The sequence below is a fragment of the Asterias rubens genome, chromosome 1 (genome assembly GCF_902459465.1).
Source record: "Asterias rubens chromosome 1, eAstRub1.3, whole genome shotgun sequence".
Classification (NCBI taxonomy): domain Eukaryota; kingdom Metazoa; phylum Echinodermata; class Asteroidea; order Forcipulatida; family Asteriidae; genus Asterias; species Asterias rubens.
The window spans coordinates 22,098,342-22,122,427 of NC_047062.1; the positions used below are offsets into that span (position 1 = coordinate 22,098,342).

General features: G+C 37.6%; 3 protein-coding genes across 5 annotated transcripts; 2 read left to right on the forward strand and 1 right to left on the reverse strand.

Annotated features, from left to right (window-relative positions):
- Positions 1–887: 887 nt before the first annotated feature.
- Positions 888–17,710, forward strand: LOC117288207 (probable 2-oxoglutarate dehydrogenase E1 component DHKTD1, mitochondrial). Of its 3 annotated transcripts, none has more exons than XM_033768988.1 (22): positions 888–945; positions 1,870–2,131; positions 2,665–2,776; positions 3,333–3,403; positions 4,389–4,492; positions 4,772–4,879; positions 5,261–5,372; positions 5,866–6,030; positions 6,288–6,361; positions 6,751–6,894; positions 7,503–7,694; positions 8,580–8,771; positions 9,334–9,505; positions 9,858–9,919; positions 10,793–10,913; positions 11,328–11,467; positions 12,393–12,549; positions 13,041–13,243; positions 13,823–13,968; positions 14,622–14,785; positions 14,993–15,078; positions 15,250–17,710. In XM_033768988.1, the coding sequence occupies exons 2-22, from the start codon at positions 1,984–1,986 to the stop codon at positions 15,349–15,351; spliced, it is 2,775 nt and encodes a 924-aa protein (XP_033624879.1). In that variant the 5' UTR covers positions 888–945; positions 1,870–1,983; the 3' UTR covers positions 15,352–17,710. The 3 variants fall into 3 exon arrangements, with proteins under 3 accessions (XP_033624879.1, XP_033624863.1, XP_033624872.1); XM_033768972.1 differs by having other exon boundaries at positions 894–1,070; XM_033768981.1 differs by having other exon boundaries at positions 894–1,026.
- On the reverse strand, positions 17,011–22,071 carry LOC117288227 (ribonuclease H2 subunit C-like). Its single transcript, XM_033769000.1, has 5 exons — positions 21,861–22,071; positions 20,345–20,413; positions 19,929–19,972; positions 18,691–18,810; positions 17,011–18,001 (listed from the first exon to the last, which is right to left on the reverse strand). Exons 1-5 carry the CDS (start codon positions 22,039–22,041, stop codon positions 17,945–17,947), a joined length of 471 nt encoding a protein of 156 aa, XP_033624891.1. The 5' UTR covers positions 22,042–22,071; the 3' UTR covers positions 17,011–17,944.
- A 254-nt stretch (positions 22,072–22,325) lies between these two features.
- LOC117288235 lies at positions 22,326–23,942 on the forward strand. Its single transcript, XM_033769013.1, has 3 exons — positions 22,326–22,428; positions 22,998–23,296; positions 23,875–23,942. The coding sequence occupies exons 2-3, from the start codon at positions 23,047–23,049 to the stop codon at positions 23,937–23,939; spliced, it is 315 nt and encodes a 104-aa protein (XP_033624904.1). The 5' UTR covers positions 22,326–22,428; positions 22,998–23,046; the 3' UTR covers positions 23,940–23,942.
- Positions 23,943–24,086: the final 144 nt, after the last annotated feature.

Below are 24,086 nucleotides of genomic sequence, written 5' to 3' on the forward strand. Positions count from 1 at the left end.
AAAATATCTTGTCTAGTGGTCGGTTTGGAGGAGGGGCTCAAGCTCATTTATGTTTTGAATTGCATTTAATTACTCGGGTTACTAAAAGGAATATCATTTTTCAAGGTCATATATGTAATGGTCAAGCATTATAACTTTTGTTGAATGAATTTGTTGTCAAACATTTTTGAGTAATTAATGCTTTGTGTATTTTACCTGGTTTTTGAGGACACATGCCTTTTAATTTTTCTTGATGTCCCAGGTTACAACTACTCATGTTTAATATCCATCTAAGAGAATACGTTATTCAACATCTTAAGTTATGGTTTTAAAACCCATTTTGTTTGTTCAATGTTGAAGTGAAAGGTTCTTCTTGAATCAAGATAGGCCTGCTTGTAACATGGTTTATTTGAGGTTATGAATTAGTTCACCATTGAAACAGTTTGTTTGCTTTTGTGAGATGTATTAAAAAAATTGTATTATGAAAATAAAAGGAATACATTGATTTACAAAGCAATTTGCACTTTGTTACTGCGACATCTCTTCTTGATGGTTTGTCTTGTCATTACCAATTAGTAGTTCAATATATCGTGCTTTGAGTGGTTGAATGTCTACTGAATTTGTTACCCTCCTTCTTCCGCACCCCACAGCCCTCAACATTTTGATACACTCTGTTAAAAATCTTTTTCCATCTTAATTTATGATTCAAAATGTTGGGTATTATTTCTTGGTTCATCCAAATGCTTTACGCAACAGCAATTTTGTGTGATGGAAAATGTCCCAAACAATGGCACCTGGCAGAAAAAAAATGAAAATTTGAATATTGTTTTGGTGAAGAGCGCCCTCAAGAGGTGGTCACTGCGTATAGCGCCGATACGCGGCGCTATACGATCTTTGGTTATAGACGTCTTCGCTGGGCGGACTGACACTGATGATGTGATGTGGGCTGGAACTTTAACTTTTCAGGTTTCTTTTCTTCATTTATGGAGGATTTCTCTGTTATATTATGCAAATAAGATGTTGTGCATCAGTTGAGAAATATTGAAGGTATATACGAACATTTCTTTACCTCGTTGCCTAGGCTAAAAAAGGTATGTTCTAAGTCTAATTCTATCTAACTGACTCCCTCCTTTTTTTTCTATTTCTATTTTTTTATGCTCTATCATCAAGGTATTTATTAGCCCTCCCACTGGCGCCAGACAACTCACCTCCTCTCTGAACCACCAACCAATAATGTGCAAGTATACATGCAAGTATACATTCCGAATGTATACTTGCACATTATTGGTTGGTGGTTGAACTTGAATTTTGAAGTTCAAACAAGACCCTTGGAGTCCGTTGGACTTGGTCTTCTCCGCAGAACCCTCACTCGCACTACACTCAAATCAAACTATTTATAACAAAACAACAGCCTATAATTCAATTACAACAACAATACAAGCAAAACCTCAGTTCGCCCTATTTCTAGACCCAGACTGGGGCGCTGTTGATACTCCTTTTTTCCAGAAATTTGTCATTGTCGGTCCTACGTAATGACAATTTTGTTTTCTTCCGAAGTTTGTCATTTTTCGGTAGTACCCGATAATGACAAATTTCGATAGTGACTGGGTCTAGGTTCGCCCGCAATTTATTTAAGTATTACTTTTTATTTCTATATCGAAGCAACTCTGTTATGCATGTTATGGGGAATTGTTCCCTGATTAAATAAATGTTCATTGGTAGAATGTATGAATGAAATGAACCCCATCCTCTGCCCCCCCCCCTCATTTTGTGTGCCATTTTGCTACCCCACCTACTACTAGGCTAATCATTGAAAGGTTTTACAAAGAGTAGGAGGGTTAACTATTGCATCATCACGCCTGTGAAATAACCATTTGTTTACAACCCCAGGGTGAGGTTACATTACTGAAGACTGGCTTCTGGCATCTACGTCATCAGACGTTCCTCATTGGCTAGCGCTGCCACCCAGTGAACTTATTTAGACCCTTCGAAACTACAAATGCCATGTGGATGAACATCATTAGAGTCTCAACTGGTGCCCATCGAGCATGGTTGTCGAAACATCTGAGGGTTGCTCGGTACCATGCCGACAATGGTATCTATGGTTACAAGCCATCTGCCTGGATGCAAAATCAGTCTCCCAAAGTTATGGGTAAGTAAAGCCCGGTTTATACTTCCTGTGAATGCGAATGCGAATTGAATTTTGGTGACGCAACAATCAGTATGCACCCCCTTCCCTTTGTCACGCAGTGAAATTCGCTTTGCACGAATTTTACGGCTTAATCCAAATTTTAAAAAATTGGTATATTATTGGTATGATATGCTAAGCTTGTGAAAAGTTATGATTTCAATCGAGCATCCTTTGTAATTCAGTTGAAGTGTTGTTTTGTTTTTACTAGTTTTGCTGTTTTACCTAATGTCACCTGTTCACAGGGAATCCAAACAAATTCATTCATAGACTGTGTTTCAAATATGTTTTTTCTCTATTTTTTAAGTGATTTCTTTTTATGTTTAGTTTATTTATTTATTGAATTCTATGTATAGGGCCTATGTAAATTTAATTATTTATGTTTATATTATGCTTGTTTCTTTGTTTAGGTTTTGTATGTTCACACTCCCCCCCATATAAAAGTTTTCATCTGATTTTCTTTATTTTTACTCTGTTTTCCTATGCAATGAATGCAGAGTTGGAGACAAATCGCATCAGGAATGCTAGTCTGTTGCAACTGGTCGATGCATACCGCTCCCATGGTCACAAGAGGGCCAAGATAGATGCATTGGCCATGCAAAAACCCAAGTAAGTACAGCATGGACAATATTCTTCAAACTTAAATCAGATTTGCCTTCGGGTGCGTTTTGCTGTAACCAATAACTGTTTCGATCAACCCATAGCAAGTTCAACCAAAACAGTTGGTTATGATTGCTAAAACGCAACCCATTTGCCCATAATAAATAGCCAAAAAGCCTTTTTTCCACAAGGGTCAAATATCTGGTACAGAATGACTTGAAAATAGTAATCTTTATTTTGTTGTTGTTTTTTCAATACACTTCTACATTCATCCATTCTTACAAACCTAATTGTTAAAAAAACAATTTCCTCTGGACATATCTTTTTGAAATCTTTTTTTTCTCCCCAGTTCTTTATTTCTTTATTATTATTATCTCTTTGTTCGTACATTGCCATCAAACAAACAACTTTGCATGTCACATGTATTTTGTGTATTGTCAATGGCACATTTAAAAGATTTTGTATGTTTAGGTTTTTTTTTTTAACAGCATCATCTGATAGAATTTGTTCAAAGAAAAAGTTACTTTTAGTGAATTCATGCAATTTTTTCTTTAACATCTTACAGACCTACTCCAGAGTTAGATCCTTCACTGTATGGTCTCTCAGCATCGGATGGTACTAATTTCGACCTCACAGGTTGGTTTGGGACTCTCCTAAATTGTTTCACAATTGTATCATTATCATACATTTTTGGTTACAAAACCAATGATGAGTCATCATGACATGTAAACAAGGGTCCTTGCAACCTGAACCAGAAACACTTCCAGGGTGTAACCCCTCTTCTTCCATGATAAGTGTTTTGAGCTCATTTATTCCTTTGTAAGAGCACTTATATAATATTGGATGGCTTTGAGGGGGATACAAGAATATATTGCACAAGCTATGACAATATTGCACTCTTCGAAGACGAGTGCAATATTGTCATAGCGAGTGCAATGTGTTCTTGTATCCCCCCCAAAAAAAGCCATTCAATATTGATATTATTATTTATATTAGGCTGAAGACTTGATCAAAGCAACACTATTTTCGCTCACCTGCGTCTTTGCATCAAAAGTTCTTCAAAATCCTCATCGAAAACCGAAGCGAATCTTGCGACGCTGGTAGAAGCAGCCGTTGATTATAATGTGCAGATCTGTCACTGCTTATCAACAGTGAGCACGCGCTCTTGACTATATGGGAACCAGCGAAACTTGTTAAAATGTCAGAAATATTGATGCAATATTGCTGTCTCCGGGAACTTTTACTGACACAATATTGCTGTCATCCGGGTACTTTTTACGATACGCTGATATAGTTTTGCCTGGAAGCCTGATATAAATAATAATATATAATATTGTATTATATTGCACTGAATTGTGCATTACCATCCCATTATGCACAGGACCTAGGGGCTTAATGACCCATCTGAAGGACAAAGCAATAATGGCAAAGTATCTTGCTCAAGAACACAGGTGCCATATAACCAGGACTCAAACCCACATTCTGCTGATCAGAAACACCAGAGTCAGTGTCCGTGATGAAACAAAGTTGTTTATGTGCTTTGCTAATTTGTGTCCTAACTCCTTAGGCTTTTTGATGAGGGGTTGACCTAAACATCTTTATTGTTTCATTATTACCCCAGGTATTGTGAATATAGGTCAAGAGACTGCGCATTTGTCCGATATCGTCCAGCACTTAGAACAGATGTACTGTGGCACCACATCAGTGGAATTCATGCATCTTCCGGTAAAAAATCACTAAGAGAGCAAGACTTTCAGAAAATGAAGTGAACCAAGAATTCTGTTTGGTAACATCTACTTCTTTCAAACTATCTAAAAAGGAATGTTTTGGGGGTTTTTGGTACTTTTTAAAATGTTTGTGAGAATGAATTTGGCCTACGGGCTACGATTTGTGTTTGTTTCAATAAAGTATCAAATATAAAATGTTGAAAATGCTTTTTGATGGCATCTGGTAAACTTGTGAGTGTTGTTGTATTATATTTTTGTGTATATATTTCCATTGCAGGCAATGGAAGAGAGAGCATGGTGTGCTGAACGCTATGAGGAGATGCACAGAACTACCCTTTCTAATGAAACCAAGATGCAACTAGCGATACTCTTGGCCAAAGCGCAGGTTGGGAAATAAATTCTTTATACCTCAGAAATCAGAAAGGAAACATCAAATGTTACAATTTTGTTTAATTACACTGAATTATTGTTATCAACTTAGGAGATGTGTGCACATTTAGTAGTTTTGAAACAATATATACAATTCTCACCTTTCTATGACAAATGTAGAATCTTGCCTGCCAGGAAATGCCCTCGAATGTCCAATTTCACTGGTTCTGTAGACAAGGCGACATGGTCTATGCCTTATTTGTGTTCAAAGGGTGTTTTTAAGTAGCTAAAAGATATGTTTAATGAAATATGAATTTTGATTACGTGCACTTGAGTAACAATTTTTGTTAATGTTTAAGTATCGGTCACTGAAACTTTTTAATTTCATTTTCTGAAGGCTTTGGAGAATTTTATGGCAGTCAAGTTCACAACTGTCAAACGCTACGGAGGGGAAGGGGCAGAGAGTGTAATGGCACTGTTCTATCAGCTCCTACAAGCAGCAGCGCAGTGTAAGTCATTGAACCACCTCCCCCGGGAGGATTCTCAAATCTACCCTTGAAAATTATTAAATACATGTTTTGTCAGCCAAATAAACAAAAATTGATGCAGTGTGTTTGGTGTTATACTTAGCTGGCTCCTTTACAAAATCTCCCAAAGACTGAAGCAATTGATTTAACCAGTCATGGGACCAATTTGATAGCTTTACAGGTTGGTAAGACAATTGGCAGCCAGCTTGTGCGCTGTTGCTTAATTTTGCCTCAAGTCCCGCTTCATGAAAGTGGCATAGAAAATCAATGTTTTGTTCTTGTTGCTGTCTCCCACTTTAATGTAAGCTATACAAGTTATGTCTCAATGTATACAATTTTTTCAGTGGTGAATTTTTCAAACCATCCAAAGTGGAGAGCAAAAGAGCTACTGTACAAGAAACTATGGCCAATAGTCTTGACAATTGTAGCATAGTTAAGTGCAGATTTTATTTTCACTATTTACTTTACTCTACAGCTGATCTCGAGCAGATGGTTCTGTGTATGCCGCATCGAGGCAGACTCATTGTTCAAGTCGGTCTTCTTGAGTTATCAGCAACCCTCGTCTTTAGGAAGATGAGCGGGCTACCAGAGTTTCCTGCGACTAACAAGGAGTGTGTTGGAGATATTCTTACCCATTTGTGTAAGTATTACAGAGAAAATGAAGACTATAACATTGTATTACCGGTAGTGCAATAATGATGTATCCCGCATAGAATGCTTCATGCTTTAAATGCTGTTTTTCAGCGAGTCTTTGGTTTGTTTGCAAATCCAGGCTATTTTAAGTTAGATACGTTTTGATAATTTCTTTTTGCTTTTAATTTTAATCGTCTGTCAGTAATATATCATATTCTACATTTTTTAAAACTATGTGGTTATTTTCTCTTAATCTCATTTCAGATCAGTCAGTCGATTTGGAGTACAACAATGGGAAAATCCATTTTACTATGATTCCAAATCCATCACATCTAGAGGTAAAACTTGAAAATGAAGGTGCCTTTGAATAAACACTTGCTAGAAATATTATTTTTAAATAACCCATAATCTGTAAAGAAGTCCAACACTTAAAACAACACCGTAAACAAGACTCAGAGGGCGCTGAGATTCATCTTAAAATCAGGTCCAAATTTCATTTCAACCTGCAACTGCCGTATAGCCAGGGATTGTGCTCAAGTTGAGGATACAACCTGGGAAGTGGGAGCAGACAAATTTTGTTCAATTTGTGTTAAATCCTACACCTTCAAAAGTTATTGAATATACAATCAGTTTAAGTACTCTACTCCTGAAGGAGTTTATTTTCCTAACAATGTCGAATCCTACATCAGTTTCATTTGATATTGATGTCTTCTTGGTATAACTGTAGGCCAATCTTCCTGTTTGCATGGGGAAGGCCAGATCTCGCCAGCAGTCCCTCCAAGAGGGTGACTACAGTAAGGATGATGGTTCCTTAGTAGGAGACAAGGTCCTCTGTGTACAGGTACATGGAGACGCTGCATACGCTGCTCAGGTATACTCAAGACATGTCCAGTCTTAATTTCTCTTTTTCTCCTGAGGATTACCAAAGCATTCATTTGTAAATTTCACAAAGTGTTAATGTTTTAGTTTGAGAAAATAGAATTAGCTGGTGCAAACTGCTAACCAACCAAAAGGACCAGCGGTATATATACATATATGTACAAAATAGGCAAGGTCAAATGTGGGAAGAGGGAGAAAAAGCAATTAATTAGCGAATGAGGAAGGCTGAAAGGGGATGTTCTGTCGGGAAAAGTAGAAAGAAAGACAAAAGTTATTAATCATTTCCTTCCTGGATGTTCAGACCACGGTGTTGAATGGTCTGAAGGCGCCTTATCCACAGTTTCTTCCTATTCAGACGAATAGTCTCTCTGTGGTTACCTATATAGTGCCGCAATGCCCTATCAAATCATATCATAAATGGAGTGATGAGGAAGATTTAAGTGATGCACTACAGGTTTATCCAGCTTTTGGGTGTTGACTGTGGATCTGGGGCCATAGAAATGCTCTCTCCTTTTGTGTACAATTTATAAATTTTTACTTGAAGACACACCATACATAAGCAAAGATTTGGATCTTGAAAATACAATTACCCCTCGACAGGGCATGGCAAGTGAGATGCAAGTTTTGGCGGAACTGCCCCATTACAACGTGGGAGGTTCCATCCACGTTGTGGTGAATAACCAGTTGGGCTTCACCACTCCGGCTGATCGGGGGAGGTCGTCCGTTCATTGCACTGACATAGCAAAGATGAATGGGAACCTGGTTGTGCATGTAAATGGAGACGAACCTGAGGTAAGGATAGTCTTAGAATAGAATTGTGTGGTTTCAGATGCCTGAGAAAAGCAATTTATTTTACCTTTCTCTAAAAAGTATTTTACCTCTTTCTCGAAAACTACTTTACTTCAAACCTGGATGTTTCTAATAATGTTTTATAATATCAACAGCTCTTCAGTGGTCTTTACCACTGTTTTGGGTCATTAACTTGGTGAGTAATAAAATAATTAAAACATATCTCCATTATTACCCATTTTTCTTTTTCAGCACACATTGGGCATACACTTGGCACACTGTGAGGGTCCCCCCTCACCATTTTCATTACCCATACCTTCCACACCGCAACCCACCATGCCATACTGCCCCAGCAGAGTCACAAGAGTCACAGGAACAGTTGCTTGCTCGGCTGCAATGCAGCAAAAGCCAGTTAGAATTCAAGTCTGCTTAATCCAGGCAGAGGTTGCTGCTCTTAAAAACAGCCTACCATTGGCAGTATTGCACAGGCCCTAGGTCCATCTTCACCCCTACAGGCCCCACCCCTTCCCAAGTAGCACCACCCCCAAAGATTCTGTCCCCCATATGGCGAACTATGTACAAACAACTTCTGATAGCGCCCTCTTTTGAATCATCCTCCTCCAGTCTATGTTAGTTTCCCACAAGGGGACAGAATCTCCGGGGGACGGAATTCCATGCCACACCGGCTTTGACTTCAGCATTATCGACAGACCAACCCTCAGAAGCACCGCCACCAGGGGTAGTACCTGCTCTAACTTCAACCTTGTGAAATCGATAGCTCTGTGTACTGTGTACAGTTGTGCCACCATGAACAATAATTTCAAAGGGTTGATCTGTGCCAACAAGAGTAGGTTGTTAAATGTGTCTATTTGTCATTTCTATATCCAGGAAGTTGCTAAGGCCAGTCAGTTTGCCTTTGACTACAAGCAGAAGTTCCGTCGTGATGTCTTCATTGATATGCAGTGCTTCCGGCGCCTTGGCCACAATGAGATTGATGACCCTTCTTTCACTCAACCTACCATGTATGGAATCGTCAAATCTAGAACGAGTGTTCCTGATCTCTACCTCGATAAAGTCACTGTAAGCACGTAAACTCTGTTTTTTGTTTCATTTTCCTTGTCTGATATAGAAATTTACAGTATACTTTTGGTTTTTGAATTGCTCAATTGTTTTAATCCTATAACAATGCAGATGTCTACAATAAAACAACGTGCAAATTTCATGGTCTGTTTTTTTGAGACATCGCCAAAAACTGGAATGAATAATTATATCCATGCAGGAAGAATAATGCCTAATAGGAAAACACAATCTGAGAAGCGTTACTGCAGGAAAATTGTTAATTTTACTTATTATTAAGGAAATCGTGAAGGACAATTCTCATTTTCCCCTTTTCTTGGCCTTGTTGCTTAGTAATTCTGTAATCCTTTTCTCCATAGACTTCTTGATATTTATTCTCTCATGGAAAATTGCTTTGCCTAACACCAATGATATCTCATTCCTGTTTATTGAGACCACTAATTGCTTGGTCCTTCAGAATTGGATTTTCCTAATGAAAGTGCCCTTTACTGTGGTTATCTGTCTCAAAAAAAGAGTTAAATTCAAGGCCTGTTCCAATTCTCTATCCACTTGTCTCATTCACTAGAATGCTGGTGAAGTCAATAGGGACGAAATAGACCAAGCCGTGGCTGAGAATCAGGAGAAACTGAACCAATGTCTGAAGGCTGCCAAGACCCATGAGCCGGAGCCTACCACCTTACAGCAACAATGGAGTGGCTGTGTCCAAGCCCCTGCTCATATCACAAGCTGGGATACAGGTCAGTGGTAGAACTTAATCACTGTATCCCTCATGTACACTGGGGCTAGCTCAGGGCTCGAATTGGGGGGGGGGGGCGGGGAATCCACAAGGGCTTGTAGCTCAAAACATTTAGTGGACCAGAAAATTTGTTACCGGACCGGAATCAAAATGAGAAGAACACTATCTACACAGTTTCACATTGGAGCTTAGAGAACGTAAGTTTTCTATGCTAAAATCACTGGCCTCAAGACTGTGGTCAAGTGTTAATTTAGAGCCCTGCCTAGACTCTGAAGTGACTTCTAAGTTCAATGTTGTCGTATGAAATGACAGCAGCAACCGACTTGTACTAACAGCAATGCTTTCAATCACAGGTGTTGATGTTGATGTTCTGCGCTTTGTTGCTGCAAAGTCTGTCACACTGCCAGAGGATTTCGTAAGTTTGTAAATTGGTTTTACTTCAAGTTATATTTATTAAGTTCAGTCGAGTTTGTAGAGATACAAGGGACAAATGTATTTCTACATTGATCATCTCAACTCCTTAGGAGTATGCAGCACAAGGTTTCAAACTGTTGTGTATCAAGCTTATTTATCACAATGTAACATTTCTACCCTCACAGGTAGTCATAGTATGATATGTAGATATGTAGTCATAGTGTGATTCTGTTGGGTGTTGAGAAGCAATTTTAGTTTAAGTGTCTTCCCAGGTCCAAATTCCAGTTGAACCTAGTTAAACTGGGTTTAACTGGAACTAGTTGAAACCAGTTGATAAACTAGTTAAACACAGTTGAAAACCAGTTGGTTTAATATGGAAAATGGACAGAGACCAACTGGTTTATAATTTCAACCTAGTTGAACACAGTTAAACCTAGGCCAAACCAGTTGGTTAATATGGAAAATGGACGAGTTTGATCACTATCCAGTTGAACCAGTTGACCCCAGTTAACTAGGCTCAACTGGAATTTTGACCTGGGTTGCTCTGCTCTCCAAGATTAAATGTGCCACAACTAGCCACCGTGGTCCAGTGGTTAGACGGCAGGACGTGCAATTACAAGGTTTTAGTATTTCCGTCTAGTTCCCGAATCACAATTTTTTCATTTGTGCAATTCAGTCATAAACGTTAAACTAGTGTTTACATGAGAGAGATTGGCTGTTGCCAGCTTGGTGTTTATATACCTCTTTGGGAGTCTGGCGAGTTCCCTTGACGGGAAGATCATCTAAACAAGCAAACAAACTGGGAGTTACACCCACATTCTGATAAATGCTGTGATTTGATTCCTATCATTGATTTCTCTTGGTTATATTTCAGACGCCCCATCATCATCTTGTCAAAACATTCCTTGAGGCTCGTCAGAAGAAGATCGTGGAAGGGAATGCCATAGATTGGGCTACTGCAGAGGCAATGGCTGTCGGCTCCCTGCTCTATCAGGGTAAGTGTTATAATCGCATTATTTATCGCTGCCAAATGCTACTACAGGGGCAAATTTCATAGAGCTGTTTGGTTAACCCATATTCACTTGAATGGAAGGAGAACTTTAGCACTCTTCGTACCTGAACGAATGTAATGCTTATTGCTGCATTACAACATGCGTGGTTCACTACCTTATAAATATACACACCGCCAACAAATTGTATGCAGTTATAAACTCTCACCCAGTTAGAAAGAGTACATAATTCTCTTTAATAAATTTGGGGTTGATCAAAGAAACATTGACAAATTGACTTGAGCGGGACTTGTTCCATTGACCTCTTGTTTAATTTGACATATATATTTGCTGTGTTGCCCATTTCATATATCTAGTTATGAGAGTATAAAGACAAACACATCTTTTTGTCTATGATAGGATACAATGTGAGGATAAGTGGTCAGGATGTAGGTAGGGGTACGTTTAGCCACCGCCATGCCATGCTAGTAGACCAGACTGATGACAGTGTGTATGTTCCACTCAACCACATCACTCCTGAGCAGAAAGCCTTCTATGAGGTAAGGTAGTCATCTAGAGTGGGCTTCAAGCTCTTATAGTTTACATAAAGTCTAAGGGTCATGTCACACAAGGCAATGTACAAGTAACCAGGGCCCAATTTCATAAAGCCTGTATAAGCACAACAATTTCCTTAGCATGAAATTTCTTCCTTGATAAAAAAAGGATTACCAACCAAATTTCCATTTGTTGCACATTGCTTGTTACTGGTATTCAGCTGTTGCTTGCTTATCCTGAAAATCACATGGAAATTTGGTTGGTAATCCTGTTTCAAGGAAGAAATTTCATGCTAAGCATATTTTTGTGCTTACAGGCTTCATGAAATTGGGCCCAGTTCCAGCAATCTGAGAGAATCCATTCACTTCTTAATGTTCACATATTATTCTTGACATGTGATAAAATTACTCATGTGATACCAAAGTGGTCTTGTAGCATGCATTGCAAGTGGTTGCCTCATAGGAAGTTGACTGTAAAAATAACCTCCTGTGACTAGGCCATAATATTTGCATTGGGATAGAGTATAGGACTTTGGTTACACCCTTTATACAATGTGTGATATAATCTTTTTTTGCCCCTTGCTTTTTGCTGTGTGCTTTCTGACTTTCTCTCTTTTCATGTTTTTCCACTTCACTGATTATGTTACACTTAGACACCAGTTCTTGTATGTTATGTTGTCATTTAGCCCTTAAGAAAGACTCTGCTAGGGTGGGAACGTCAGGCCATTAACTATTTTTTGCATTATTATTATTATAAAACATTATTTCGTTTTATATTTAAAAAAACAAAATTGCTAATTCACAAACTATATCCAGAGAAAATTTTATTTAGGCCAAAAGCCAAGTAAAAAACCTACTCCAAACTCTGAAAATAAATAAAAATTATTCTATAATTTGATATCATAATCTTGACATCAAAATCTTGTTTCAGGTTGCTAACAGTCCCTTGTCTGAGGAAGCAGTGTTAGGGTTCGAGTACGGCATGACACTGGAGAACCCCAACAATCTGATCATTTGGGAAGCCCAATTTGGAGACTTCTACAATGGCGCACAGACTATTATTGACACTTACGTCATCGGAGGAGAAGGTAAGTGGCATTCAACTTCTCAACAGATTCAGCTGTTCGTAGGTTTTAGTATCTAGTTCAGTTTTCTTTTTTTTTTCAAAAATTACAAGTTACATGTTACGTATTAACATTGTTACGTATGCTTACACATGTGAGAGGCTCTGGCACCATTTGGGATTGTATCCAAACTGAGATTGTTAAGATTTGACATTGTGGCTTTAGAAGGCTGCAGAATACTTGACACTGGCTGTAGAAGATTGCAGAATATTTTACACTTGCTGTAGAAGGTCGCAGGATATTTGACTATGGTTGTAGAATGCTGCAAAGCATTTGACACTGGTTGTAGAAGGCAGAATATTTGACTCTGGCTGTAGTATGCTACAGAGCATTTGACACTGGTTGTAGAAGGCAGAATATGTGACACTGTGGCTGTAGAAGGCTGCAGAATGGAAACCCTTGGGAGCAGGTCAAATGCTATGACTACTCAAGATTGTTTTGTTGACACCCTGCAGTGAAATGGTGTTTACAGAGTGGTCTGGTCATGCTCCTTCCCCATGGCTTCGACGGGGCTGGTCCGGAACATTCTTCTTGTCATATGGAGAGATTCCTACAGCAGTCTGACAGTAAGGAAGATTCCGCAGATGGTGACAATGTTAATATCAGTATTGTTCATCCAACGACTCCTGCACAGTATTTCCATCTACTCAGGAGACAGGTACTTATAGAGAGGTTTTTTTTCTTTTCTTTTCTATTTTTTTATTTTTTTTAATAACATAAGAATGTGTTAACAAGTAAGCTATCAACAAATTTAAAGCATTTGATGGAGTACCTCAGCTATGCTGAGGCGAAGGGTTCAAGCAAAACAATGCATTGCAATGGACTTGACTGGTGCTGAATGCAAAACAAACAACCATTAGGGGCGCTCTCATACATGGCCTTTATGGTCCTTAACCTCTCAAGGATACATTGTTTTCAGAATGTTCTTTGCGCCACAAAAAAGTGCGCTCCACATCCTAACTTGGTGATTCTCGATCCACAATTGTTATTTCCACATTGTTATTTGAAATTCATTTTGAACTTGCTTTTAGATATATCAGTAGTTTTTCTTGCAATTGTATACATCCCTTGTACTGTTTTTAATTTGTTTTAATATTTCAATGTTTTTACTGTATACGAGCATTTAAATTACCCTTTTTGGGGATCTAATAAGAAGTAATTGACTTGAATTGAATCACCTTGTTTGTTTTATAAAGAAACTACATCATTTGATTTGTTTTGTTTCATTTCTCATCAGATGGTGAGGAATTTCCGTAAACCGTTGATCGTCGCTTCCCCCAAGGTTTTGTTGCGACTCCCATCAGCTGTTTCATCCCTGGCTGACATGGCTCCAGGGACAAGCTTCAAACCTGTTATAGGAGACACCAAAGCTAATCCAAAACAGTAGGTCTACATCCCTGGGCCCGATTTCATAGAAGCCTGTAAGCATGAAAGCATGCCAAGCACAGAAATCTTCCTAAACAAAAGATAAATTACCAGCCATTTTTTTCTTCAAGTTTACATTGTTGCAGCTGGTGCCCCACTCATATTTTGCCCGGTGTCTACATTAGAAGGTTCATGGTGTACAGTGTTTATCACACACTGGTGTAGGGTACATGAAAACCAAATTAATATTGTATTGAATTTTTAACCTAAAAAAAAAACTACAAGAACTCTTTGCACACCTTTATTTCTTGAACTGTATTTTCATTGGCTCAGGCCTGGAATTACATAACTTAACTTAAGTTAAAACTTAACTTAACTTAAGTGCATTTATAAAGCGCTTTAACACTGTTTCAAAGCGCTGTACAGTCAAGAAAAACATTAAAATGCAGGATAAAAAACATGAGCAAAAATAGCAATATGGTTTTCAAAATACACAACAGTTAAAAAAAATAGCAAAAATTTAGTAATACATGGAGGCCATAGCCTTTGTTGCCCAATGTCTTGGCCTTGGTGCCCTAGACTTGAAAAAGTTAAAATGGCCTTGCTCTCGCAAAGATGAAATCCCAGGCCTGGTGACCGAGTTTTGTTTTTGGTCTTTCATTCATTGGCAGAGTGGACCATGTGATTTTCTGCTGTGGCAAGCACTACTACAATCTGATCAAAGAGCGAGAACAACGTGAGGCTTATAATACCGCCATCATTAGAATCGAGTCCCTCTGTCCGTTTCCAGCTGCCGAGGTCCAGACAGAGCTCAACAAGTACCCCAGTGCTAAAGGTTAGTTTTTGAGCTTGAGTTTCATTGTGTGAGTGAAGGAGAAACCAAAACATATTTTCGTGACTTAAACCCTTTTCACACTGTATCTCTTATCCCCGTGAAGTACAACCCTTGGGAGGCCCCACAGTTTTTGTTATTTCACATTAGCAATGAAATAACAGAATTAAACTGAGATCTCTCTCATTGTAAGTTGTTCTTTTGTTGTAGTGTTCACATGGAGCCAGGAGGAGCATCGTAACATGGGTCCCTGGTCGTTTGTTTCACCCCGCTTTGCCAATATCGCCGGATGCAAGGTTAGTATTTTGACAACAGCAGCCCTGGTGCCTTCTACATTCTATGTATCTGTCCTATTAATATGTAATTTCCTAGTGTTTGTTTTTTTGTTACCAGTTCTGTCATTTACAAATAAGAGCATTCTATGTCTAATGTATGATTGTTTGTTTATTGTTTTGTTTTCTTTTCAGCTTCGCTATTCTGGTCGTGGTGTTCTAGGTGTCCCTGCAGTGGGCATGTCTAAGCTACACCAGGCAGAGGTCAAACAGCTTATGGAAGATGCATTCAGGTAGTTCAAGCCTTTTAACAAGAAAATAGGTATTTAACACACTAGTATAATTTTCTGAAAGCCTCCCCTGAAATCGGCGGCGAGAACAAGAACAAATTTTAGGCCTTTTTCCTCGACTCAAAGCTCATGAATGTTCTGGGGTCTACAAGATATTTTAGTGAGAATAAAATTGGTCTCTTTTAGTTTGTTTCAGTCCTAAAATAAAAACTAGAGATTGCTGTGTGTAGTGTACCTGTGCTTATTTTCAAGCAAACTTAAATCGTTGATTCTGATTGGCCGATCCATAGCAACAAGAGTGTGATACAAATCTTATTTAAACGGCCGCTGTGCATCAAGCTTGCTTGAAGATAAATTTGTTATTACACATGCGCTTGTGGAATACGTAAAGGTAAAGCATGGAAAATATAGCAATAAAGTATTATTTTTATTATTATAAACTCATGTCAAAGTCTGCCAAATTTTGAACACATTTGTTTGGAATACCGACCTGGAGTGGTTAAAAGCTTCACTTTTGAATAATTTTCCCACCGTGATTCCACTGTTATATCGTTGATTTGTATTTTAGTACTGGAGTCCACATTGCATCTGTTAACTTTTGTATTGCACTATCCACTGAGATTAACTCTTTGATTACTTTGTTTTCCTGACGCACTTTTGAAAGTATCTGCAATCATGCTCTACTAATTTTTGTTACAGTGGAAAGCTGCCATATCAGACAACACAAAATCGTTTGAAAACCAAGGTTTACATTAATTGTTATGATGTTGTATTTAATCCTCCTATCTAAACATTTAATTCCAACCAACCAATTCATGTGGTTTTGAGCGATAAATGCACTATTTCTGCCTGCATTATTGTAAATATCATTTGCAGGGACTGCAGTACACAGATACTTGAACTCAGATAATTTCGTGCACAGCTGTGCACCGAGATTGGAATGGAAATAACTGTTGAAAAACCTCTCTTTTTTTTCTGCAAGAGTTGACTTCCACAAATGTTGATTCAGCATGCTACTGATGTAGGAACAGACATTGAAGGGAAATTTATGTGAAAAACTTAAGCAAGTATTTATCACCACCAAGCAAAGCCACAAATCATGCAAGATGTGTAATTAATATTTGTATCTTATTTCTGAAATATGGAAGAAATATTCTTTACGATCTTACAATTGTTTTAAGTTCCCGACAGCTATTTTATCTAAGTGCATAATCTGAAATATGTCAAAATTTTACTTGGAATATAAATGTTAACTCTTTCATTGCCCACTTTTTTGTTTGCGTTTTGAGGTTTTTGTGTAGAAGAAATGTGTAAGTCTTTCTCATCAAACAAATTATATCTTGCTGATTTCTGTTGTCTTGGTGTACATGCTGTATTCAACATTATTCCTTGTTAGAGTGCCCTCTCATGATGAGATGTTTCTTATGTTTCTTACATGTACGATCAATGAAACTTGTTGAGTACATAAAATAGATTATACATGTGCAACCTCTGAATGAGTTGAAGATGACAATAACCCAAGAAATTTGTTTAACTTGATGTGTCAACACTTTCCAAAGGTATGAACGTGTATTCTCTGGAAGCTTAGCAGTTTACACTTTTCAATATTCCAGACATGCCACTGCAGTTTGAAACTAATACAGCTAGACTTTATACTGTGTTTTGACATTTTCAACGCCAAAGCTGGGAACCATGAAAGAAGATGATAAGTCGCTTGCCTAAATTTTTAAAACTTTATTTCTTTATTTACTTTTAGACTCACATGCAGGGTTCTTTTTAAATTGGATAATGGTATATATATGGGTCAAGGAAAAATCTATTTTATAATATTATTTTGGGGATATTGTTTTACATTTTTGTAAAAGTTTCAATGTATTTAATTGTCCAAAATACTTGTCGTTTTGCTTGAAATTTCTCAATGCAATATCTTACTGAAGTATTCACCAGGAATAATTATTTGGTGTGCCGAAAATCTGGAAAGCAATCTTCGTCCAAGAGAGAAAACAAACGTTTTTTTTACAAACAGAATTTTGTAGCCATTTATGTATTACAAACAGTCATATAATTTTATTGCAAAATTAAAGAAAGTATTTTGAAATGTATTATATAACACAATCAATGTTGGAGATTGTTTATGATGGTTCTTAATTGGGTAGAAATACTTTTTTTGCTGCAATAACAGGCTAGAGTATGGTGTAAGCAAATTAAATATTTGGCCGTGAATAAACAACATTGCCTACAACAAAAGGCTAGATTGCTCAGTTAGTAGAGTGCCAGCACGTTAACCTGGAGGTCGTTGCTCAAAATCTGCTTTAGTAAAGTTGTTTTTGTTCAACGCCAAATCATTAAACTTTAAATACAAAATATGGCTGTTTCGAGACCTGCATTTATAAATCAACCAGAGAAAGGGTAGCCTTAGATAAAGAGAGCCCAACCATGCTGTTAGAGTGTCAAGGTTTGTCGTCCTTGCAGATTGCAGTTTGTTAACACCGCAGTTGTATTGATTTCTTATACAATGTTGTCACCCCTTTATCAGTCCAACGGCAGCCCTCAAATGTTGTTTGTACGCAGCACTGATCCATAATGAAAGAACCCGGTAATCACCTTTCACCTTTAACGCTTTCCTGGCTCTCGTTTGTCTCTTCAGTTCCATGAATCTGTATGGAAAGATGGAGTTTATGGTACATTTAAAACAAAAACAAAAAATCTCAAATTGTAGTCATTCAAATCATAGTGTTATCCAGGAAAGGTATTTCTGGTTACTAGCCATAATTACATTAAATTTCATTTTTGTGACTGGTGCCCCACTCCATTTTTGCTAAGCAAAGAAATGCATCAAGTAGTAGAGAGGTTTCGCAAGCGTACGGATACAGATACAGATACTGATTCGTCGACACTTTGTGTGTTCACGTGACGCATATCAGCGACTACCGTATTTTGCATACACGTTACCAACTAATACAGGAGCTCATACATGTCGTAGAAAAACGGATACTGTTTTGCAGACTTTTAGTTGTATTTTTGTCACATATCTAAACCATTTCCCACGAAATTGCTTTCACTGGTATCGTGCTTGATATAGATGGCAAATTGTTGGTCATTTGCAAGAAAACGATGAGAAAATGAAGTGTATAAAACACGGGGTCTCTATCGGTCATGTTTGTCAGAAAAACATTCGTGATGAATGCGAGCGCACTCAAGTGAAACATGCCTATAGTGTGCGAAACAAAATCCAACACGCGGCTGACGTGAACGGATATGATTATCATATCCTTATCTGTATCTGCACGCTTGCGAAACCTCTCTAGTATTTTCTGCTTAATAGCTTTATAAATCTGCAACTTACTGCTGCGGCAATCTCTGGCCACATCATCGCCTTGACTACCGCATCGTTGGCCGAAGGAGTCTTCTCTAAGTTCCAGTAACTGAATTTATCAAACTGATGCACTGCTTGCAAAGTCCTGTCCTGTCGGTAGAAGATGGATTGGTAAACAGATAATCAATTTACCCATAATATATACAATCCTTACCTAATTCAGACTTTTCTGATTGAATTAATTTATCCAAGTGATTTTGATTCTGGTGAATGTTTTGTTCATGCCTTTTTTTTGGACCATACCGGTACTTCTAGTTTGAAATATCATTTTGTTTAACCAAGTTTAAAGCTATAAGTTTGAGTTATGGCATGTATTGCGAAATTATTGTTACCAACTATGTAAATCAAAATAAATAAATTTTAAATCTATCTTTTCAATCAGGTGTACAACCATTCCCCAGAACCCCAACCCCCAACCAAAATTGTGAGATAATAGTGAAAGAAAAAACTCCGAAGTCTTTTTTCTAGGATAATTGAGGCATTTCCTTTACTATCATAGTTTAAAAAAAGACAAATTAACTGGTTTTCCCTCCTATGATGGTTGAGGCATTTCCTTAACTATCCTAGAAATAAAAAATACATAGTAACTGTGTTTTTCCTCCTAGGATGGTTGAGGCATTTCCTTAACTATCCTAGGAAAAGAAAAATACCTAGTAACTGTGTTTTTCCTCCCAGGATGGTTGAGGCATTTCCTTAACCACCCTAGGAATAAAACAAACATGGTTAGTGGGTTTTTTCTCCTAGGATGGTTGAGGCATTTCCTTAACCACCCTTGGAATAAAAAAAAACGTAATTGTGTGTTTTTTCTCCTAAGATGTTTAAGGCATTTTCTTAAATGTCATAGGATGTCATAGGATAGTTGAGGCATGCTTAAATAGACACTGGACACTAATAGTAATTGTCAAAACGATGAGAGAGAAAACACCTTTGTTGGACGAATTTGTGATAGGATAGGAATAAAAGACTTCTGGCTAGAAGTCTTTTATAATTTTAGTGAGAAATTACCTCTGTCTCAAAATCTATGCTACTTCAGAAGGAGCCGTTTCTCATAATGTTTTATACTATCAACAGCTCTCCAATGCTCATCACCAAGTAAGTTTTAAGTTAATATTTGTTTTGAACTACCAAATGTGTACCTTCCCTTAAAGAATAATTATCTAAAAAATATACAATATTTTAATTTGTTCATTATATATTTTTAAACCAACCTCTTCTTCCATAAACGGCTTCTGATGCTCTTTGAGAACAAACCCTTTCAGGAGAGAAAACAAATATTTATGTCATATTTACAATTTGTAGCATATCTGACAAACTAAAAAATACTAACTAAGCTAATTTGGCATTTTTTCCCCTTATATTTGAACAAACGACTTATTTGGGACCACAGGGCCACTATTTGTAATATAGACCGTATCTATATGATTTCCGGCGCCCTCACCTACAGGTCAAAAGGACGCTGTTGGTTGGCCAATTTTGTGTGCTTAGTGTACAGATCTGTTTGTTTTTTCCATTGTGTATTGTATTTTCCAAGTCGTCATCCGTTTACCCCTTTTTGTTACACCCCTAAGAATAAGATGGCGGCTGAATGATGGCAATGCATATGGTCCATTCTACACTTTCCTACCTGTATATCCAGTAGGAACATCTAACTCTTGTCCGCATAATGCCCGGCCACGAAAGGTTGCTGTCATCTCTATAGAAATACAAACACAGAATTTTTAAAAAGAACATTGATGGCATGATCATTGCAATGAATACCTAGGTGTACCCATCAGACGGGATCTTACATAGAACCAACATATACGTAAAGTTGTCAAAGGCAGAAACTCATTAATTTTTTACTTGAGGCACAATGTGAATGTCACAAACTTGTCCTTCAAGCAATAAATTGTCAGACAACTTATATCGTAGCGTCATACATTATCGACCCTCATATTCTTTCGGTCCCCAACTTTGATTCCCGTTTACCGCGAAATTGTGCAAGCTGCACCGGTGACAGAAGCTATGCAGTTTACTCACGGTCTGTATTTTCATCAGGCTTAATCATGCTGAGAATAAAGTTTCCTGTCGTTGGTTATGCTCAAACATTTATAAAATGATTGATTTTTGGTACTAATCACTAGTGCATTATTATGCCAACATTCAAGTGAGTCAAAGAAACATCATCCAACCTCGAAAGTTCAAAACAAAATTACTATCTGTTAGATTGAGTTTCATTCTGCTTTAGTCACTAGATGGAACACGTGAGGTGGTTACTATTTGGGATTCTATGGTGCGCAAATGTGGGGAAAATATTAAAGTATTTTAAGTGAAAATGACAACAATTGTTTTTATTTATTTACTGCATAACTGTTATAAATTCCGATAAGCGTAATAAATATTAAGTCTACATTTAAGAGAAAATATCATAGATTGGTTTCTTATCTCCTGAAACCAAACAATACTGGTCTGAAATGGGGGAAAACGGATTGTTATGAAGTGTGAGTGCATCAAGGGGGGGGGGGGGGGTTGGGGTGTTTTACTTTCGTGCCTTATGATATCTCTGGATTCTAATATAGTAGCCATAACATAATGCCTTAGGACAAAAATGTAATTAAATTTGTTAAGTACTATTTGAATAATATTTTTGATTTATTTTGCCCGCCATACTATACTAGCTTCTGAATATTCAATAAAATACCAACCAATGAAAGGTGTGAAAACATATGACGTTGCTCCAATGTCGTGCATGCACAAGCACTGTTAATGGCGGACTGTCTCTCGCAACGTAAAACCAAAACTTTAAAAATTTCAACACACCATGAAGTGAAAGTGTTATTGTTAAAAAATTGGATAGATGATTGGAAAAAAAAAAAATAGTTTTTGATTGTGAACAATTTTCCTGTTATCCTACTGAAAACACATGATACCAGGATAGACGGAAAAGTTTCCGTATGGCGCCACCACTTTTTCATTCGATATGAAATAATATAGTATTTAATTTACCTCAATGAGATATCCCTTTCTGTAAATATGAGTGAAAAAGTGGTGGCGCCATACGGAAAGTTATCCGGATAGACTATGGGGATGGCTTTGACACTTTGAAATTTTGCAATGCTTATTTTTTTTTAATTAAAGAAAGATTATATTAATATTCTCACCATTTTCATTTTTGTGAACAGTTGTCTTGAAAAAGTTCGAGACCCGTGCATCTCCTGTGTGCTCTATGTTGCAACCTAAAAGATGCACATCTGCAACCGATGATTTAGACACAGATTTCTTGTTCAAAAAAAGAGACATTTTCTGTTTGTTTACAACAAGTTCCCGCGGTGCAAAAAACATAAATGCCGCCCTCCTTTGGGCAATAGATTTTGCTGGGCTTCGCTTTTTTAAACTTGTTCAAGTCCCTCTTTTGTTATAAAGGTTGGTTTTGCAGGGGGTGGGGGTGGAGGTGACACAACCTTGGTTAATACTCTCAGAGCCCTTTCATTGGCCCTGCCCAACGAAATTAGCTTTCGTAAAACGTAAAACATAAACATTTGGGTGTTTTTTTTTCCCTGCAAGTTTTGCTTGCAGTATCATCTAAGTTTCGTGCCCCGCCCACCCACATAATTAGTTATCAACTATTGAGGGCGGCAGCACATTCGATTTTGAGCTTATGTCCGCTGCTGAAAAATCCAAAGAAAGAGGAAACCTCGAAAGAGTGGTGAATCTTCTTCCCAAAACAAAGTAAGATCCTTTGAGTTTTACTGCAGTGACAATTGAACATATGCATTATAAGCTCTAGAGGTTAGAGAGGAATGGTTATGATTCTTGTTTAAGCAGTGTAAATACTGCCGTAGCTAAATCGTCATTATTGATTGTTGTGTTTGGACTTGCTTGCGTGTGTTTCTTGAAAATGAATGAATGGGCACCATTAAAATTAATGTTCTTCTGGGAAAAGGTTTACAAAATAAAAAGGAATATTCTTTTTTTGTCTGTTATTTGTTTGTTGAGTTACAGTACTCACTAAAAGTACTTTTTGTATTCATAGTGAATGGAAAAGTTGTGGCGGGTTATAATAATATGGAAACATGTACTGCTCAAGTCCAAAGTTTAAAAAGAAAAATTGGAAAAGTTTCTGTATGGTGCCAGTGCGCCACCATATTCATTCGATATGAAGTATAAAAGTATCTAACTTACCTGATCAGATATCCCTTTTTGTATATTAGTGAAAAGGTGGTGGTGCCATACGGAAAGTTATCCAAAAAATTTCTAGTTAAATTTAGATCTAACTTTTCACTGACTTGATTTTGCAGCATTGAATGAATCGAATGTGACTAGTCAAGCTTGGGACAACAAAACACCATGCCGTCACTGTGGCAGCACGTCCAAGGAAAGTTTGACCGCAGCAAAAACTCAAAGTGGGGCTGGAGAGTTTCAGCTGTGTATGGCTTTGGCGTTTGGACTTTACTGGGTGTAGTGGTAATTAAGGTGATATCAAGTGCAGGTTCAATGGTGGCTGGTCAGTACGGAATGTCCAAGGACACCTATTCCACATTGTCTGAGAAGGAAAAGGAACAGCTGGCTCAAGAAAAAAAGCTCCAAACTTGGGCTAGTAAGTTTAATTTTTGCTTCAATGTTGCATTTTGGGGGGGGGGGGGGGGGTGATGAAGGATTTATTATTAGCCCATTTATCCTGGGTAGTAATATGACTACACAATGGGAGACTTTTGCAGCAGACTTACGGTACTAGGTTTGTTTCCAGTGTTTACATAGTTTTTAGCATGCGCAGAAGTCTACTGTCACCTAGTGTCTCTATTAAAAAAGTCCCCCATTGTTTTACAATACTTGTTTACATAATAATTATTACCGCACTCGACAGCATGTCCTACTTATTTGTTTAAACGCATGCCCAAACACACAGTGCATTTATCCTTGCATATGTGAGGCTGCACTTCACAGGAAGGAAGGAAGGAATACTTGTACCTCATTTTCAGTGTTCGTTGTTCCCCAAGATATTATGGACATCTCTTTTACAATCCTAGAAATTACATTGAGGCCATCTCCTCTGATTCTGAATATTGTAAAGATTTTCTGCACAAAAAGAAAGAAAAAAAGAGAAAAAAATCAGACTTTTTTACACTTGAAATTCAACTCAAAGATTTGTATTCTTTTCTGTTCTGTTTCCCCCAGGACAACAAGAGCTGGCTGAATATGTTGCAGAGAATATCTACACCCCTGTTGACTTCATAGGTTGAAAACTCATAAAATGTCTGTGGATTGCTTCACTGGTGCCTTATGTGGTTGTAATTGGCCAATTTGCAAATCCGTTTGGAAAGGACACTTAATAATGCTTCCCGAAGAGATGTTTCCGCAGAGACTTGAACTTTTGTAGAATGACTTTA